Source organism: Colletotrichum chrysophilum, assembly GCF_026319265.1.
Source record: "Colletotrichum chrysophilum strain AFK26 chromosome Unknown scaffold_37, whole genome shotgun sequence".
NCBI classification, from domain to species: Eukaryota; Fungi; Ascomycota; class Sordariomycetes; order Glomerellales; family Glomerellaceae; genus Colletotrichum; species Colletotrichum chrysophilum.
The window spans coordinates 197,613-215,115 of NW_026517324.1; the positions used below are offsets into that span (position 1 = coordinate 197,613).

Consider the following 17,503-nt stretch of genomic DNA (forward strand, 5'->3'; position numbering starts at 1 on the left):
TCGGAATCCAACTCTGTGCTCGGACTCACTGTAGGGCAGCAAGGTTCAGAGTTCAAGCCAGAGGGGACAGAGCTAGAGCCAGAGCCAGAGCAGAGAGCGAGAGCTAGTATGTAGGTAGGGAAGCAAGACACACCCCGCACTGCCTTTTTGTTGTTGCGGGCATGCACAGGTAGAGGGTTAGACCCGAGAGCTGCGTCTTTGCCGTGTTGAGACAGGACGGGAGCTTTATTCCTGCTGCTCGGCGGGTTGGGCAGCTTCTGCTGTAGGTTGTCCGGGGTCCAGGTGTATGTGCGACGGGTGAAAGGGGTAGTTTTGCCGCGTAAAAGTAGCTGTCTCCCCCTAGGACGGGGGCCAAGTCGAGTCTGCGACCTGACTCTTTTCCCGTCTTTTCATGTATTTGTCTGTACTTCTATACTCTTGTACTCTGTACCTTTTACATGCCCGACATACACTTGTATCCGTACAGAAAAGAAGGAAAGAAAACAGAAGAGAAAAGGGACAGACACACACACACACACACACACACACACACACACACACACACACACACACACACTCACACTCACACAGAAAGTCTTTCGGCCGCGATCTCCAGCCGAAGCCCCCCAGTTCCGGCGCCGCGTCTCGTCTCGCATCCTTGGATCCTTGGATCTCGATTAGCTAATCGATCCAACTCAACCGATCATCAGCCACCTCCACCCCCTTTTACCACATCGGTCCAAGGCTAATCGAGAAGTGGCTTTGCTGCACAGAAATCTTCTCTTTTTGCTGCTGCTGCTGCTGCTGCTGTGCTGCCGAGTGGCTGTCCCGCCGTGGCTTCCGCGGTGGAGTCTCTCTCTTCTTTAGTTAGTCCTTCACTCCATTCACACACCACCACCAAACCAAACCTAGCCTCCCTGGCGTTTTGTTGCTTTTCCGAATCGAACCCATCGCTGCTGGCTTCACATCAAAAGTTCTGCCGCCCGACGTAGCACCGCGTCGCGCACGCCCGTCTCCAATTTCTTGCTCCTCGTTTTCGCTTCCTCCCTAGGCCTCGGCAACTATGAATCGCATCTAAGGAAGCCGCCCTTTTTCTGGAGAGCATTGGTGACGATACTCTCGACCCACACAAGTTGTCGGCGTGGGGAGAGGAAGCGTGAGGGACCGACAAGAGAGAAAAAGAGAGAGAGAAAGAAAGCCGTCTGACGCTCCCCGTTGGACTGACACCTGTGCGACACCTGACGCGGTCATCCATCCCCGGACAAGACGGACTTGACTCAGTGGATACCGCACCGCACTCATGTCAGCAAACGCGTCGGAGGGTCGGATTTCCATGACCGTCCAGAGTATCATGGCAGACAACCCCGATCCGCCTACACCAACAACACAGCAAACACCATCCACCGCGCCCCCCGATGCTCGTACCCGAGAACCAGCTGGATCCATCAGCACCGCGCCCACCCCGTCCTCCAACGTCTCTCAGCCGTCGCCCTCGAGCGGCACCCCAACGGAGCCACCTCCGCGGAAGAAACGCCCACTCCCCGAAGGTCGACCCGCGGACGACGACGGCAAGTCGGAGTCCCAGGCCTCGGAGCCATCCCGGAGAAAGCGCCCACTGCCGGAGGGACGTCCTGACGACGGCCCGACCCTGTCTGAACCCCCGGAATCATCCCGCAAGAAGCGCACCCTACCTGAAGGTCGTCCAAGTACGGGCCCCTCCCCCGAGCCGTCGGAATCCTCCCGTCGGTCGCGCCCACTACCCGAAAGACCCTCCTCCGGCCATTACCTCCGCGAAGAGTCGGAGTCGGGTCCGTCCGTGTCTCCAGTTCTACCCTCTTCCGCCGTGGCTTCCGCCGCAAACCGCCGACGGAGCCACAAAGTCAGCCGCGCATGCGACTACTGCAAGGCCAAAAAGCTGAAGTGTTCCGGCACCATCCCCTGCGACGTCTGCACCAAGAAGCGTCTCGCCTGCATCTACGATGCAAGCTACCGTCGCGGGAGGCCCCCGACCCCGCCGCCGGCTCCGTCAGCTGGAGTCGAAGTTGCGACCCCAACGACCGACGCCAGGTTAGTGCCAGCATCCTACCAGGCGCAATTGTAAGTGCTCCTCTGGCTTATGCACACACGCACTGCGCAAAGAAGGCTCACAAACTACAGTCCTGTCGCTACCGGTACGCCTCGAGCAAGGCCTTCGCAGCAGCCCATTACCCTTGAATCTTCGCCAGCCGTTGAGGAGAGCGTCCTCCAGCCAGTGTCAAGGGCATCACCAGAGGTCGAGATCGCCGAGATCGAGGGGCAGTACTTCGACACCACGTCAAGCTTAACCTTCCTCCACCGCGCATGGAAACGGTTGTCATCCCAGAGACCAGCTGGTGGCGTCGTTCCCCATGTTTCTAGTACAAACGAACAGCACCAAACCATGACAAGGGCAGGCGACAAGCCTTTTGCATCAGCAACCCACGAGAGCCATCCGCTCCCCGAGCGATCAGTTGGTCTGGAGATGATGCGCTTCTATTTTGACGTTTGCGTGGTGACCTACCGCTGTCTTCACCAGGGCTACGTGGTTGAATGGTTTAATGTCCTATTAACAAATGCGCTAGACAATGTGCCGTTACACCGTGACATTGGCCACGCAAAAGCGTCAATTGTCTTGACCATCCTTGCCATCGTCACTCTGCGCAATATCAAGGTAAGGGGCACCGAGCCATCACCAGACGAGGCTTCCGAATTACGACGCAGCGATTCCTACTTCTGCCGAGCCACGGGCTTAACGGACCAGGAAACAGGCCTTCCGAAGCTTGAATCCGCCCAGGCGCGCCTACTGCAGACTTTGTACCTGTTGCAGACGTCACGCATGAATCAGGCTTGGTACACATTTGGCAGTGTACTACCTATCGTGTCGGCGTTGGGTCTGCATCGCAAAGCAAGTCGCAAGAGAGCCAGCAACGGCCAGGCCCCTCCAGTCGACTACATTATGTCGCAATGTCGGAAGAGAACCTTTTGGGTGGCCTACACCATCGACAAGTACCTCGCGGTAGTGTTTGGTCGTCCGAGAATGTACCACGACGAAGACATTGACCAGGACTTTCCCGACTGCGTCAACGACGAAGACATGACTCCCCAGGGCAGATCGAGCGACGAACCCGAAATGGACTGCCACGTTGAATCGCTCATCTTCCATGCGAAGCTTGCCCAGCTGATTGACGGGATTTCGCGCGAGGTGTACTCGATCAAACCCATACCGAAACACGATCGTCTCTTGGCCGCTCACCGATACGGACGCGCTCTTCACGAGTGGCGCGAATCTCTACCGCATCACCTTGGCACCGTCCGCCCGATGTCTTTGATTCCATCCTTTAGGCGACAAAACACTGCACTGAAGCTGGCATACTGTCACGCCATCATGCACGCCAACCGTCCATTCCTTCTCGGCACAACGACCTCTCGAGGAGACAGCCAGCCGTCTGCGCTCGACGATAGTGTAGAGGAATGTATCAACGCCGCCAAGACCGCACTCGAGACAGTCGACGCAATGGCCAGCGACGGAACTTTGTTCCATGCGTTTTGGTGGACACCCTACGTCACCTTTTGCGCTCTGGCTGTGGTTTATGTCTGGAAGATACAAAGGGTAGGAGACGACGAGGACAAAGGACTTTTCGAGCTCGCGGACCGATGCCAAAACCACCTGGCCAAAGCTACGACGTCCGACAGCCCGAGCAGGCGGTACAGCGTCATCTTGGAGGAGTTGCGAGAAGAGGCCAAGGGGCCTGAAGCCAGACAACGAGGACCGGAACAAGGAGCGACCTCTGAACAGGCTGAGAGTGGACAGGCAGCGGATCCTATGCAAGTTGACGACCCTTCGGCACTCGGCGTGGCACAATCGGGCGACATTGGCGCGGTGTTCCAGACACAGGGCTTCGAAGGCATGACGAACTTTCTGGCAGGCTGGGAGACTACAGACTGGTTAGATCTAGACTCTTCGGTATACCGCTACCTTCGCGCATTTTAAAATCCATGTGCTGATGAATCGGCAGGCCTTCGCCACTTTTTCGAACTTCGAGGGCGCTCCCGTGTTCTGGATGCCGCCCGCTCCCTGAACGACCGATCGCCTCCTAGACACCGACAAGTTGGACACATGGAATCGTAGGAACGGCTAGCGAAAGCCCTCGGGAGTCGCGTCGCCGTACGGTTGACGATTGCACATCGTAGGCAGGCGGCTGAAAGGATGTCCGCGTGGTACACAGCTCCGACTCCGGATATCTCGGATGGTCGGCATCGCGATGAATCGCGGAGAAATAGTGCGCCATTCGATTATACCCTTATCCAAATTATTGTCACGCCAACGAACCGTTGGGATTGGGGGAATTATAAACATCAACCCCGTGGCTCAAGCTTCAGCCTAGGTTTTGCCACATCAATTATGTCCCAAAACTCACTGCTCTGGCCTGGGATTCCCGGTTCAATGCGCCAAGCACGGGGGCATGTTCCGTGGCTGGTGTTGCCGGCAAATTGGCACAGCCAGATTATCCAGCAGATCGGCAATGCGCAACCACCGCAAAAGTGCAAGGCAACCCCCGGACTCTTTCTCGCAAAAGGAACCATGCAGCCACGCTAAGCAGCGGCTCTCGGCATCTAAAGTTGAGACCATACCAGGTTCTGTTCGGAGGCTTCCGCAAGTGCCGAAGAAGCTTTTTTTCCAGATGAACCCGTTCCTGCGGGCTACTCTCTTCGGACGAAGAGTCCGCTTAATGGCCAATTCTTCCGGCTAAATTCTTATTCCCCCTACCCAATTCGACTCTTTTGGTGGTTGCCCCCCTTTCCAAGACGACCCTGGATGTGGGGGACCGAGATGACCGGGTTTTACACAAACGACTTGCGACCCCTGACGTCGTCTATGAGCGGCTGAAGGGAAGTCTACAAAAGTTGCATGGTGCGGCACAACAAGGCGATTGTCTGATCAGCTTCGTTTTTGATCCTCACGGAACCATAAATACCCAGAAGCCAAGTCGAGTTTGACAAGTGGGAACTGGACGATCAGCATTTTGTCAAGCAGTTTGCGATCCAATCAAATCAGCCATGAAGTTCAGCAACATTCTTTCCTTCTTCGGCCTGGCCAGCGCCGCCAGCGCTGCTTCGCTGCAGCAGGTCACCGACTTCGGCTCCAACCCCAGCGGCGTCAAGATGTACATCTACGTCCCCGACAAAGTTGCCGCGAACCCGGCCGTTGTCGTCGCTATTCACTACTGCACCGGCACTGCCCAGGCTTACTACAACAACAGCCCTTACAAGACTCTCGCCGACTCCAAGGGCTTCATCGTCATCTACCCCGAGTCGCCCTACTCGGGAACTTGTTGGGATGTCTCGTCTAAGGCGACCCTCACTCACAATGGCGGAGCTAACAGCAACTCCATCGCGAACATGGTTTCGTACACTCTCACCAAGTACAACGGCAACAAGTCCAAGGTCTTCGTTACTGGCTCCTCATCCGGTGCCATGATGACCGTAAGTTGACCGCAACCTGTCAATAGTGTCGTCCTCTGCTAACCTTGTCAGAACGTCCTCGCCGCCACCTACCCCGATGTCTTTGCTGCCGGCATCGTCTACAACGGCGTCCCGGCCGGCTGCTTCTACACCGGCAGCGTCAACGGCTGGAACAGCACCTGTTCGCAGGGCAACTCCATTGCTACGCCCGCCGCCTGGGCTAAATGGGTCACCGACGCCTACCCCGGCTACACCGGGTCCCGCCCCCGCATGCAGATCTACCACGGCAGCGTCGACACCACGCTTAACGCCAAGAACTACCAGGAGACCATCAAGCAGTGGTCCGGCGTCTTTGGCTACAACCCCGACAAGCCCGTCACTTCGTCTGCGAACACGCCCATCGCCAACTACCGCACAGATGTCTTTGGCGACCACCTCACCGGTGTTTGGGCTGTTGGTGTGGGACACACTGTCCCTATCCGGGGTGACGATGACATGAAGTTCTTCGGTCTTTGAACTGGTGTACATAATTTGATGCCGGATATTCTTTGGACATATTTTGAACATAGTATATAAGAATGCCTTAACCAACCACTTGGCTCCCGGTTTAACAACTAGCGGTTGAACCTGTGTCCGCATGAGTCAGCTACAGACCTACCTCATTGTGCTGTGTCGGACCGGAAATCTGTCTTGGAGAACCGGCCCGGTTCATTGAAATGATAGTCGACGTCTAGCCGGTTGTGGCGCCGGCTAACTTCAAAATTGCTGATCGTACCTTGGAAGATGATTGGCTGATACAGTAGATGCAATGAGCATAGTATCGAATCTAGTCTTTTCAGCGACCGCCCTCAGATACTAGTGCTAGTAAAGACTCTCTAAACGTAGAGACTAACTCTTCGGCCAGACGCTTCTCCACAATGCCCTCCTGCCACGAGAAAGCAAACCCGAGTTGCCCGTCTCTCCCCGTCACAACGCTCACCTTGATAGCCCCAGAGGTTGCACTGGCACTTTGACTGAACAGCATCCGCTCCATTTTGAACTCAGTCTCGGTCACTTTTCCAGCGGAGCCGACAACCCCGACATTGCTTATCTCCCACGCAGCGGCCCGCTTCTTCCCCAGCTTTCCGGACAACCATCCCGACATGTCATCGGCGACGTGGCGTAGATACCCGACAGGCATATCCGCTCCACGTTTTCTCGTAACCTCATCAATCGTCGCTTTTGTCCGTCTAGCGTCGGACCACATCGACGCCGGATCCGCGCTCCGGGAATACTGTTCGCTGAAGGATCCAACATAACATCCTGTTGATCGATCGTTGATAGGGCCCGGCAGTAGATGGCGCAGGGAAACAGCACAGTCGCCCTGCAACGTATCGTAGTTGTCGGGGATAACTTTGAAGAATGCTGCTGCCATGAGGGCCATCATACCAGCCGTGACAGATGTTTTCTCTCCCTTGCAGTGCTTTCTGAAGCTTTCGGCTACTTCTCCCGAGACCCAAAACAGTCTGACACGGGATCTTACTGGAAGTTGCTGCAGTGCGCCGCTCCAGACTCTGGCTGATGGCTCGATGTAGTTTGATGCCTGCTGGACGAAGGTTTCCGAAACCGGTAGATCATAGACAGCGTCCAGTGGCGGAAGCATTGCATCTACAGAACGGGTCGTTGTCAACGACTGATCTAGAGCTTTCTCGAGGTCTTCGTGAAAGATTAGGGCGCTCTTGGTGTCCATCAAAGAGTGATGAAAGCATAGACAAGCCACGAAGCTTCTAGAGCTGGTCCGGTCATCCAGAACCTCTAATCTCCAGAAGGGCTTCGGGGTCGCGCCGTGCTCAAACGGCGTATTGTGTTGCTTTTCTAGCGTCATTTGCATTTCAGCTTCAAACTGAGGGTCGGTGACGACCGTTTGAGATTTTCTCAACTGAACGACTTGCTCAGGTTCGGTGATTGGCAGAGAGATGAACCGAGGATCTTTGGTATCGATATCAACGGGTGTCGCACTCAAGATCGGGTGCTGGGCAACCACGTCACCAACAGCCCGCCATAGAGCCTGCAGAAGATCTCCATTGTAGGAACATCTATAGACTGCAGTGACGCAGACGTTGTTGTAGATTCCGAGGTGGCTTCTGACTGTCGAGTATCGCTCCAACAGGCCTGCAGGTGTCAACTGAATTACTTTGCCTTCCTCTACGCTCGGCCTTTAGCTAGACTTACCCAGAGGCCGCAATTTCCTGGGCGCTGCGTCAATTTTGCCGTCCATGATGCTGAAATTTAGAGCTGTGTGCCTTTCTCGAGAATGCATCGTCCTCAATGTCTTTAATCTGCTCGGAAGACGTCTCCGAGGATTATTAATCTCACCCGATGAAATCCACAAAGTCCGGCCGGCACGTCGAGGTGATCCGGACCGGCTATCCGGTTTTAACGACCAGTCGTTACGCCCTTGAACATGTCATTGCGCCCTTCAGTACAGACCAACAACGAAGTTTCGATGGGCTGCATTTGACCGCGTATGCAAAATAGATCCATGGATTGAAATTCATTGTTTCCCGTTTCTTGTAGGTACTCACTAGAGTTATATACGGCATGTGTAAAGAGTGTTCCATCGAGACATTCTATATAGCATTCTTTACCGATTGGCTCTCATCCAGTCTGTCGCAAAGCTCACTGCCTCTCGTAATGGAAACATCCCACAATATGCACCACCAACCAATCCCTTCTTCAAAGCCCCAGTTCTTTCTAGAGCTTTACCAATGAACCCAAAATCGTCATCGTTAAGAGTGATGTCTCTGACCGTCACCCATTGCCGGGAGCCCTCCACTATCGCAGCGAATGAGTTGCTCTCCAGCGGGGCGACATTACGGTACTCTGCCAAGTGGAACGCCGTGCAAGTATCGAATCCGGTGCCCAACAGTAAGATGCGAGCTTCAAGTTGCTCCAACTTGGCGAGCGGGCTTTTCTCTCCTAGGCGACAATCGAGCGCATGTCCGGCAGTGATTTCGCCTGCCTGGAGCCCAACAGCAGCAAACGACGTCTGAGGATGGGCACTTCTCATGGCGCCGGGCCAATTCCTCAGCATTTCTGGAATTGCTCCCACCCCCCGAGTCCGGGTGATCCGCGGATCATACGCGGGCATTGTGTCCCGGATCGTTTGCCACAACTCACGGGGCGCGCGTGGAGACCTCCATTCCGCGGGATCGGTGTTGTCCCCCGTGTAGGTCGGTACTACCAGCGTCCCTTCATCTCCCAAGACTTCGAGGAGAGCAGAGATGACCGTTTCTGCGCCGCCGTTCACCCATCCGAGGCGGCTAAGGGACGAATGGAGCAGGAGCGTTTCGCCTTCGACTATTCCGAGTTTCTTAAAGTCCGAGATGAGAGATTGTTTTGTGCAAAGCGGCCGTCCAATGATTTCGGCGAGCATTGCTTGACGGAAAGTCGTCGTACGTTGAATGAGAGAGAGACTCGGCGAGGAGCACGGATCAGACCATCTTCCTGTGCGGGGAAGAAGTAGGGTGATGGCACGAACCAACGTTTAATTAGTGTCACAGGACCTGCAGGTTGCACGCAACCTTGACTCTTAATTGGATGAGTCATCACCTGCAGAAAGCCTGATCGTACTCCCAAGCGAACTGAAGAGGTCATCGTGACATGAAGTTGGCAGTGCGGTTGTTGCACAACGCAGAGTTCTACCCGATTAGCGTGGAAACCAACAGCTCAGAGCTACTAAGTAGGGTTTTGGTAGGTGCCACGATACTTTACGACAGATGGCTTGCATTAGTGCAATTGAAGATGCTCATGCTGAAGGGGCCCAGATGCACGCTTAAAGGCGTAGTGCGCAGTGTTACTCGCCTTTAACGCGTCAGAGAAGGATGGCAAAGAAGAGGATTGAATTTCGAAAGACTCATGTCGCAAAACAAGGACCTTCAATTGCATATTCGTTAAAATAGTAGTAGCAAGACTAAGCTGAGTCTACAGAATAGCGAAAAAAAAACCGACGGGCTTCAAACACATAACTGCTCGAAAATCACTCAATGCCACTTGTGTGAACATCTGCGAGCCAAATGAAACAAGTTGTACGGGCGATCTTATGACATCAACATCATCATCAAGTGGTTCTCAGGGCGGGGTTTCATGCAAGCACACGCATCGAGACAATCATCGCTGCATGTGGTGGGTGGTTGCACTATTGGGGAAATCTTTACCCGAAATCTAGTCATTTGATCTAGTATATGAATGTCACGGTTCGCATCTTCGCGCCAAGCCTCAATTATTCACCCGGGTAACCCGTCAAAGTTACTCGTCTTGAGCGGCGATTGCAGGTCTGTGCTAAAATGGAACACCATTTCCCAGCGTTTGATGAACTTCCTGTAGTTCCAGGTGCGCCTCAAGGATGTCTTTGGGGCTTTTATGACAGGAATGGCAAGAAGGACGAGCTTGGCTGTAAGAATGTCTGGTAGAGAGTGGTTTTGGCGTCTGCTAAAGAACTGTAGCTTTGAACCTTCTGACGCCTTGTGTCGTGAAAGAAGCCGCCTGCGAGATTCAAACCGGTCGCCGGGTTCAACTCGATTGGCCTCTGGATTCATTCAAGTCTCCAGGCTTCGGTCGAAGAGAACTACAGCACACGATACTGGATGCCTCTAAGAATCCAGACATCAATGCCTTCGTCTTGGATGATGAGATACACATCAACACTCAGGGCAGCTCGCAATGGGATAGTCTGAAACACGTAGGTACACGACAAGGCCATACGAATAGCAAGATCTCACGCGGCTCATAGTTCGCCCATCAAAAGAGCCGGGTCTTCTACGGAGGTCTGACATACGAACAAGCAAAGAAGACACATACCAATGGAATTCATACCTGGTGTCAGGCCGGAGGCATTACAGGCCGTGGTATATTGGTCGACATGGTATGTGAGGCTAGAAAAGATGGTTTTGCAAGCGTTCAAATAGAAGAATTGGTACTAACATACTGCGTTTTAAGGTTCGATACTACCAAAGGCGCGATGGAAAACTACCAGACGCCTGGTCTACAAGCCCGATCGCGGTCAACGATATCCAGGCGGCTCTTGCCGAGCAAGGTACAGAATGCCGACCCGGAGACATCCTAATCATGCGCACTGGCTACATCAAGAGGTACAATGAGTCTTCCGAAGAAGAGCGTCGCAAAGGGATGAAGTTCGGGGGTCCTGCCATCGGCATTGCATCTACCGAAGAGACGGTACGGTGGCTGTACAGCAAGCATTTCGCTGCGCTAGCAGGTGACACTGTTTCTTTTGAAGCTTGGCCACCGCCAGTAGGGACTCCGTTTGTAATCCACGAGTTTGCGCTTGTTTGGTGGGGAACGCCTCTCGGAGAGTTGTGGGATCTTGAGACGTTGGCGGAACTATGCGAGGAGCATGAAAGATGGTCCTTCTTTCTGACCAGTGCACCTTTGCATTTGAAAGGAGGAATAGGAAGTCCACCTGGGGCCATCGCCATATTTTAGATCTTAGTACCATAGTTTTCTTTCGTACTATCTGTAGTGGCCCAGCCCACGAAAGTATTCAACCTGGCTTGAATTTAATGGCGATAGCTATCCAGACTCACTCGCTCGGCCTTCGCGCACCAAACGCTTTCTCACTTCGATACTGCCATCGAAAGTATCGTGACAACGAAAGCATGAAGTCACAGCTTGTAAGTTATCGTGCTCTGTAGCCGTGTTCCCTATACTGGGTCGCAAGCCATAATACTACTCTACTTCTATTCTTTGCCTCGAACCCTCCAGCTCTGCGGTATGATAACGTGGATCACGAGCCGGCAGCTCTATAGTCGGCTGATGGTGACCCAATTCTGCTGCATACTGATGATGGTATCTACCGTCATCTCCATGAGAGCTGAGATCAAGATTCTTGCGATGGTCCATAGATTCCAGCTTGGCGCCGTCCTCCGTGGCCCTCAGCTTACTTAGTTGATGGCGATGGAGCTCGCGCCCTAGACTAGTTAGCTTATCGTGGCTGACATTATCTGTCGGAATCTCGAATAAGTTATGACAACGTACCGAATACAGTAATGCTCACTACGAAGAGAACGAATTTAAACGTAGAGACAGCCGTGGCTGCGAATGTTGCAACAACAAAGGTTTGGGCGAAGGGCTCAATGTTTTCCTTGTAGTATACCTCATATTTGGGGCCAAATGTTATAATGAATGCGTCAAGTGAGTCGAGATCGTCTGCGTGACTGGCCAAAAGGGCAAAACAAACCATCCAGAGGACGACTGTGATGATTTCCAGGCCACTGTCAAGTCAATCAATCAGCAAGAGTCTCTTAATGCCTCATACTAGTTGAGCCTTACAGGTGTACCCAACGATTATACATAATAGGAATGAACATCACAGCGAGTCCAAGCCATATAATGTATGTCGAGGTCCAGGCAAAAGCGAACCAAGAGAAAGCTGGTTCATAGTCAATAGATAGGTACCAGCTAAGGATCAGAGAAACAGAAAGAGAGATAGAGAGAGAGAGAAATAGAGAAATAGAGCCTAATAAGTAAATAACGTACGAAAACCTTCAGTCCCACTGAAGGACTGCATATATAGCAGAAAATGTCAGCAAGTACGACAAATGCTAGCTACTTGGGTTGAAAATATATCCGGCCAGAGGATAGTTAGGAAGAACACCCACTGTTGTCCTACGATAATTTGTTGCTTGTTGCATGGTGGTGAGTCCCCAAATAGTCAACGTTACTAACACAATCGCAACGGCCTGAGTAACTGCAGTTAACATATGGTTGACGTGAATTATTTACTTGCCGACGAGCAGATGTTTAACCTACGCTAGATGACAACTAGTAACAGTGCCACTTACCATTTGCATTATCCTGAGACCTGCCACCCAAACTGGCATTCTGGGAATGTGGAAACGTTTCTTTCCGTCTTTGGGCCAGACATCTCTTGTTAGAATAGCCATATACATATGAACGCTCGTGTTCTTCGATGCGGGGATTTTTCTTAAGGAGGTGGTTTCGTGCTAAAACTATCAGAATCGTAGCGCCGAATGAAGTCTGTAATGTTGTTTCAATATTGTTATTAGCCGTACAGGGAAGAAGACAAACGGGAGAGCGAGAAGAGGGGGACGGAGTCTATAACTAGGACATAAAGGTGACAATGATGGGCATCCCATATGAAATGAACATCAGCTATGCCCGATGAGGAAAGAATATGCTGTGATACCACACGTAATCACACACAAGAAATGCATGTGGTGTAATATCGCGATCTTCATGGCTGTTCAAGACCCGATGCATAAGTGGCCGTCATTGGGCGCAAGCGCTGCTTGGCCATGCACCTCATACTGGACTTTAAGCAGCTTTGTCTCAGCTGCCTAACATAGGTATCTTACTCGCATCAAACAAATGACGTTGTAAACTCTTGGCGCTTTCAGCTATTCTCTTGGCACGTCTCTCCCTAGTTTCTGTTTTCTGTCATTTAGGCGATCAATTCACAACCTAACTAGCGTCCACAGAATTAGTAGACTAGTGCGTGTTTGCTAGCAGCATCTGTTATGATGCTATATAAAATTATATCTAGAAGTGTATAAAGAGAAGAAATGAACGCAGGTCGAACAGCTTGATAAGAATTGCTAACCTGACTAAATTCAAACCCATCGAGTTTCAGCTTTCGAAAAGATTCGGTCGATCGCAATGCGTTCGAGTACTACACGCGATGTTGTTATCGCGATGGTGTCCAGCGGAAATTTCGCAACAGACGAATGGACGTTTCACAAAGACATAAAGGGTCACTTATTTTTCTTGATGCTACAATAAGCATTCCGCGTGCGCCGAATTATTCTTCTATTCCAAAATTTTTGAGCTCCATACAAAGGAAAACATTGCCTTCGACCCTTTCTCGTAACATAAGTCGCTGTACTTTATTGCAGCTCCTCGAAACTTTTAATCATAATCGTGTCTCATAACGCAATACTAAAGAGCCCCAGAAAGAATTGAGGATATGCTCTCGAAACCGAGGTCGTCTAGCGCTATGCTTTGGATATACCGGTCCCCCGGAAGTCGCAGCGGTGTCAAACGCTTTGCAGTGATTCTACAAAGCTGAGCACACCCATTGTATAGCACCTAACTGTGATTATTTCCAGGCCACTGTGAATGTTTGTTAGTAAATGTCATTTAGGATGATCTGTACGGCGCCTTTTACCCGTGTACCCAGCAGTTGTACATGCTTGGACGAAAATGAACGGCGACACCGAGCCATGCTAAACTTGATGAGGTCCAGGCAAATGCGAATAATGAATAAACTTCGACACTATCAGTGAGTGACAGATTGTGACGGAGGGGAACGATGGATAGGAAATACGGAAACATTTAGAGGGGCTTGCAACTTACGGAAATCGCACGGCAGTTCATGACCTTTTACATATCTGCTAATGAGGGCCCAAGCAGTCCAGAATAATAACACTGTTGACTGCATCTGTAGCGTAGCACCATTAGCGAAGGGCCTTCGTTGAGAATCTGCTGCCACAAACCCGTCCTGCCACTCATGTGTGAGGTGACCTTGACACTTACAAATTGTATGATCCTAATGCCTGACAACCATAATGGAAAGACAGGGACGTGTGAACGGTCTGTCTCATCTTTGAGCAGATTCGTCTTGTTTCCGGACATAACAGCCATTGATACCTGACTGAGCCTGTGTTGCGCTTTAAATACAAATCTCCTGGACGACGAAGATAACAGAGGGAATCTGTACAAAATGGAGCAAAACGACGAGGAGGCGGACCAATTCGGAGTTTCCAAGGGGGATCATATACTCTTCCCGCTATGCCTGGTCCACCGCCAAGGCTGTAGGGCTCAAACGGGATCAGCGTCAGTTGGGCCTGATTAAGAAAATGGATGTCACAAAGCCAGGCAGAGTCTCAATATGCAAGCGGCGTTCCCATCAGCGTCATAGGGCTCACTGTCTCTTAATAGCGAATCAAGAGCACTTATGACTGGGTATCCGTGGCGGTGGAAACGAAGATTCGATTACAATTTGGATCGAGAACTTTTGTCGCTGTCGTGTATCATATGAGGAGACAACTATACGTTACAGCAATATATCAAAGTTGCCTCCCCCGCCGTTTCATACTCTTTGCTCAGCACTCTGAGGGAAGAGGTGCCCGTGTTACAGAATCAGGTGGACATTGTTTCGTGGGGCATTGAGCATGTTACACCAAATCCCAAGCGTGGGCCTCAGAGCCCCTCGCCCAGGGCGCACAAAACTTAATCTGATTACATCTCATGACGACAATATGTGACGTTTAGACAATTAATATGCTCGACTCAAGTCAAGCTCATCGCATTTTATCTATCTACAGTAATTCTATTGTAATATGATGCATATGCTTAAACATTAGATTAAGGAGTGACATGTCTATGATTCGTCGATTCGTTCTTCATGGTAATGATCGTGGTGAAATGCAATTATTTTCAGGGCAATGGCTTAGTAGGTGTAAACCTGCTCAGGGCCAAGGTTGCCGAACTGGCCAGAGCCGAAGGGGTTGGAGGGAGCGGTGGTGACCGGCTGGCCGTTGACGTTGGAGACACCGAACCAGGCAATCTCCTTGCCGTCGACGACGCTGAGGACAGCGAAGGCAGGGGCGGGCTCGGCAACGTAGCCCCAAGAGATCTGGTACTTGGAGCCGGAGGTGCAGGGCTGGTTGGACCAGCTCTCGGTGGCAGCGTTGGAGCCAGGCATGCGAATGACGGTGCAGGCCTCGGTGACGCCGTCAGCCTCGATCTTGAAGTTGTAGTCGCAGCCGGAGTTGTCCTCGCCGCAGTAGCGGGTCAGGTCCTTGATCGTCCAGGTCTTGCCCTCAACAGGCTTGGGATCGGTGTAGCCAGAAGAGCTGCCGCCGGTGGGAGCAGGAGCAGCAGTGGCAGAGACGGTGGGGTAGGTGAAGTAGGAAGAGGGGCAAGAGCCAGGATGAGCCGGATTGCAGCCGCCGGGGATGCCCGGGATCGGCGTGAAGGTTGGCGCCGCGCTGGCCGAAGCAGTAGGGTAGGTAAAGTAGGAGGAGGGGCAGGAGCCGGGGTGGGCCGGGTTGCAACCTCCGGGGATGCCCGGGATAGAGGTGAAGGACGGAGCCGCACTGGCCGAGGCGGTGGGGTAGGTGAAGTAAGACGAGGGGCACGAGCCGGGGTGGGCCGGGTTGCAGCCGCCGGGGATGCCGGTGGAAGTGGGCTTGGGCAGGTTGGCCGTAGCGGTAGCACAGTACTCGCGGTTGCGGGCGTTGTCCTCACCGAGACAAGCAGTGAGGGTGCAAGAGCAGGCGACCTCTGGTGTTCCAGCGGCGATGCAAGCCTTGTAGGCGTCCTGGCAAGGGTCCTGGCGAGGCGCGAGGGCGGGAGCAGCAGAGACGGCCGAGGCCATGGCCAAGGCAATGGTAAGCTTATTGTACATTTTGCGTAGGAGTTGGTGAGAGTAAGGCGAAGGCAGAGGAGGTAGTTGATTGAGGCTTTGTAAGTGAAGCTTGAGGCTGAAGATGAGAGTGATGATGAGAATAGAAGGACTACAGCAGGAGCACGCAATAGCTTATATACCAAATCAATCACATATCATGAGGTCTCAGAAGTCTGAAGAAGCTTAGCTGAAAAACCTCACCATCTCGTGTTCGCCTCACCTTGTTTCCATGGCTTGTGGGGTCGAGTCGGTGGAAAACTCTCTAGCCTCTCGTATTCAGCGTTTGCCGCAGGCATTGGCTTCGGCAAGTGACCCGAACAAAGTTGACAGGTCAATGGGCCCACGATTCCCATGATCTCATGGTTGTTCTAGCGTGTGGGGAGACCCATAAATGTGGCAGGGTTGGAACGGAGTGTTGGGCCGCTGCCATTGAGTTGTCTGTTGTCTGTTGTCTATTGACAATGTCTGTGATGGGAAACTCGACCTCGACTCAACCCAACCCTAAATGAGCTGACGGTTCCGAACACAGTTCTGCTTGACGTCAGAAACACGCTGGGAATAGTCAAGGCTTGCCAAGTCGGGACATTGAAAAGAAGCGTGCCAATCAGCCCCAGCGAGGCCCTGAGAGTCTTAGCCAATGTTGGGCTAGGCGATTGCTTTCAAGCGGCCGATCAGTCGGGTACCCGCCGCCCGGCCAACCTCCCGGCTCCACGCGGGCGACCCGAGGCTACCGGCCCAGCCTTCGGTTTCCCTACTAGTCGAGTCAGTTTTGACTGTTCGCACTAATTGCCCGTGACCGTTTCCAAGAATAGCAAGCTTTTGGGGACCCCGAAGACAAACAAAACAGTATTGCCCCGCCGTCTTTCACTTTCACAATGAATTGACAGAACTCACAGCGTGGCAAACGTGGCAGTGTCTGAGTGAGTGCCTGAAAATCTTTCACCAACAGCTCGCATGCCCAGCGAAGAATTCCCCGAGCCAACTGCTTGGCGCCGGAGCCGAAAGCCGGGGATGGGTGCAACGTTGCTGTAGACCGACCATTGACCAATGGATCAGGCACGCACCAAAGGCAGATAAAGTCGGTGTTTCCTCGATGTCAAGGGCTCTTTCAAGCGCTAAAGCGAAGCTGTGCTAGGCTGGCTCGTGGTCGGTATTTGGAGAGATGTGCGGCTGCTGGAATCTCGTATTCCTCATTGCCGAAGCTTAACGCTTTTGAAAGCGCGGGAATGACGTCGAAATCCCCTCTCATTTTGCTCACATCGCAGCCGGTACATATTCGCAACGCCTATCTCCTCTCTTCCTGATGAACGGCACTATGTTCAACGGGAACGTCGAGACGTCATTGATGAGGCCCAGAGGAGAAGTAGAGAAAGCGGGGTCGTATCGTTGGGCTTCGCATTTGGCATGATCGGGGCGAATCCCCCCCAGATCATGTTTGTGCACTCAGACTTATCTCTTCCACCTTTATCTTCCACCTTTTAAGCCTAGCCACATCTAATTTATAGAGGCTCACGCTATACTATAAAAATTCTATTAATACTTTAATAGATACTTCCTATATATCGTAATACTATTTATAATAACTAAGAAAACTTAATCTAAGTTTATAAAAGTATT

General features: G+C 52.3%; 4 protein-coding genes across 4 annotated transcripts; 2 read left to right on the forward strand and 2 right to left on the reverse strand.

Moving 5' to 3' along the window:
* Positions 1-1,279: 1,279 nt before the first annotated feature.
* On the forward strand, positions 1,280-3,988 carry COL26b_005493 (uncharacterized protein; the record flags this gene model as incomplete). The annotated part of the gene is made up of 2 exons (XM_053178337.1): positions 1,280-2,046; positions 2,137-3,988. The coding sequence occupies 2 exons, from the start codon at positions 1,280-1,282 to the stop codon at positions 3,986-3,988; spliced, it is 2,619 nt and encodes an 872-aa protein (XP_053037739.1).
* Positions 3,989-5,055: 1,067 nt separating this feature from the next.
* On the forward strand, positions 5,056-5,976 carry COL26b_005494 (uncharacterized protein; the record flags this gene model as incomplete). The annotated part of the gene is made up of 2 exons (XM_053178338.1): positions 5,056-5,481; positions 5,533-5,976. 2 exons carry the CDS (start codon positions 5,056-5,058, stop codon positions 5,974-5,976), a joined length of 870 nt encoding a protein of 289 aa, XP_053037740.1.
* A 319-nt stretch (positions 5,977-6,295) lies between these two features.
* COL26b_005495 (uncharacterized protein) lies at positions 6,296-7,717 on the reverse strand (the record flags this gene model as incomplete). Its single annotated transcript, XM_053178339.1, has 2 exons — positions 6,296-7,644; positions 7,672-7,717. The coding sequence occupies 2 exons, from the start codon at positions 7,715-7,717 to the stop codon at positions 6,296-6,298; spliced, it is 1,395 nt and encodes a 464-aa protein (XP_053037741.1).
* Positions 7,718-14,926: 7,209 nt separating this feature from the next.
* On the reverse strand, positions 14,927-15,886 carry COL26b_005496 (uncharacterized protein; the record flags this gene model as incomplete). Its single annotated transcript, XM_053178340.1, has 1 exon — positions 14,927-15,886. One exon carries the CDS (start codon positions 15,884-15,886, stop codon positions 14,927-14,929), a length of 960 nt encoding a protein of 319 aa, XP_053037742.1.
* Between the last annotated feature and the right edge of the window lie 1,617 nt (positions 15,887-17,503).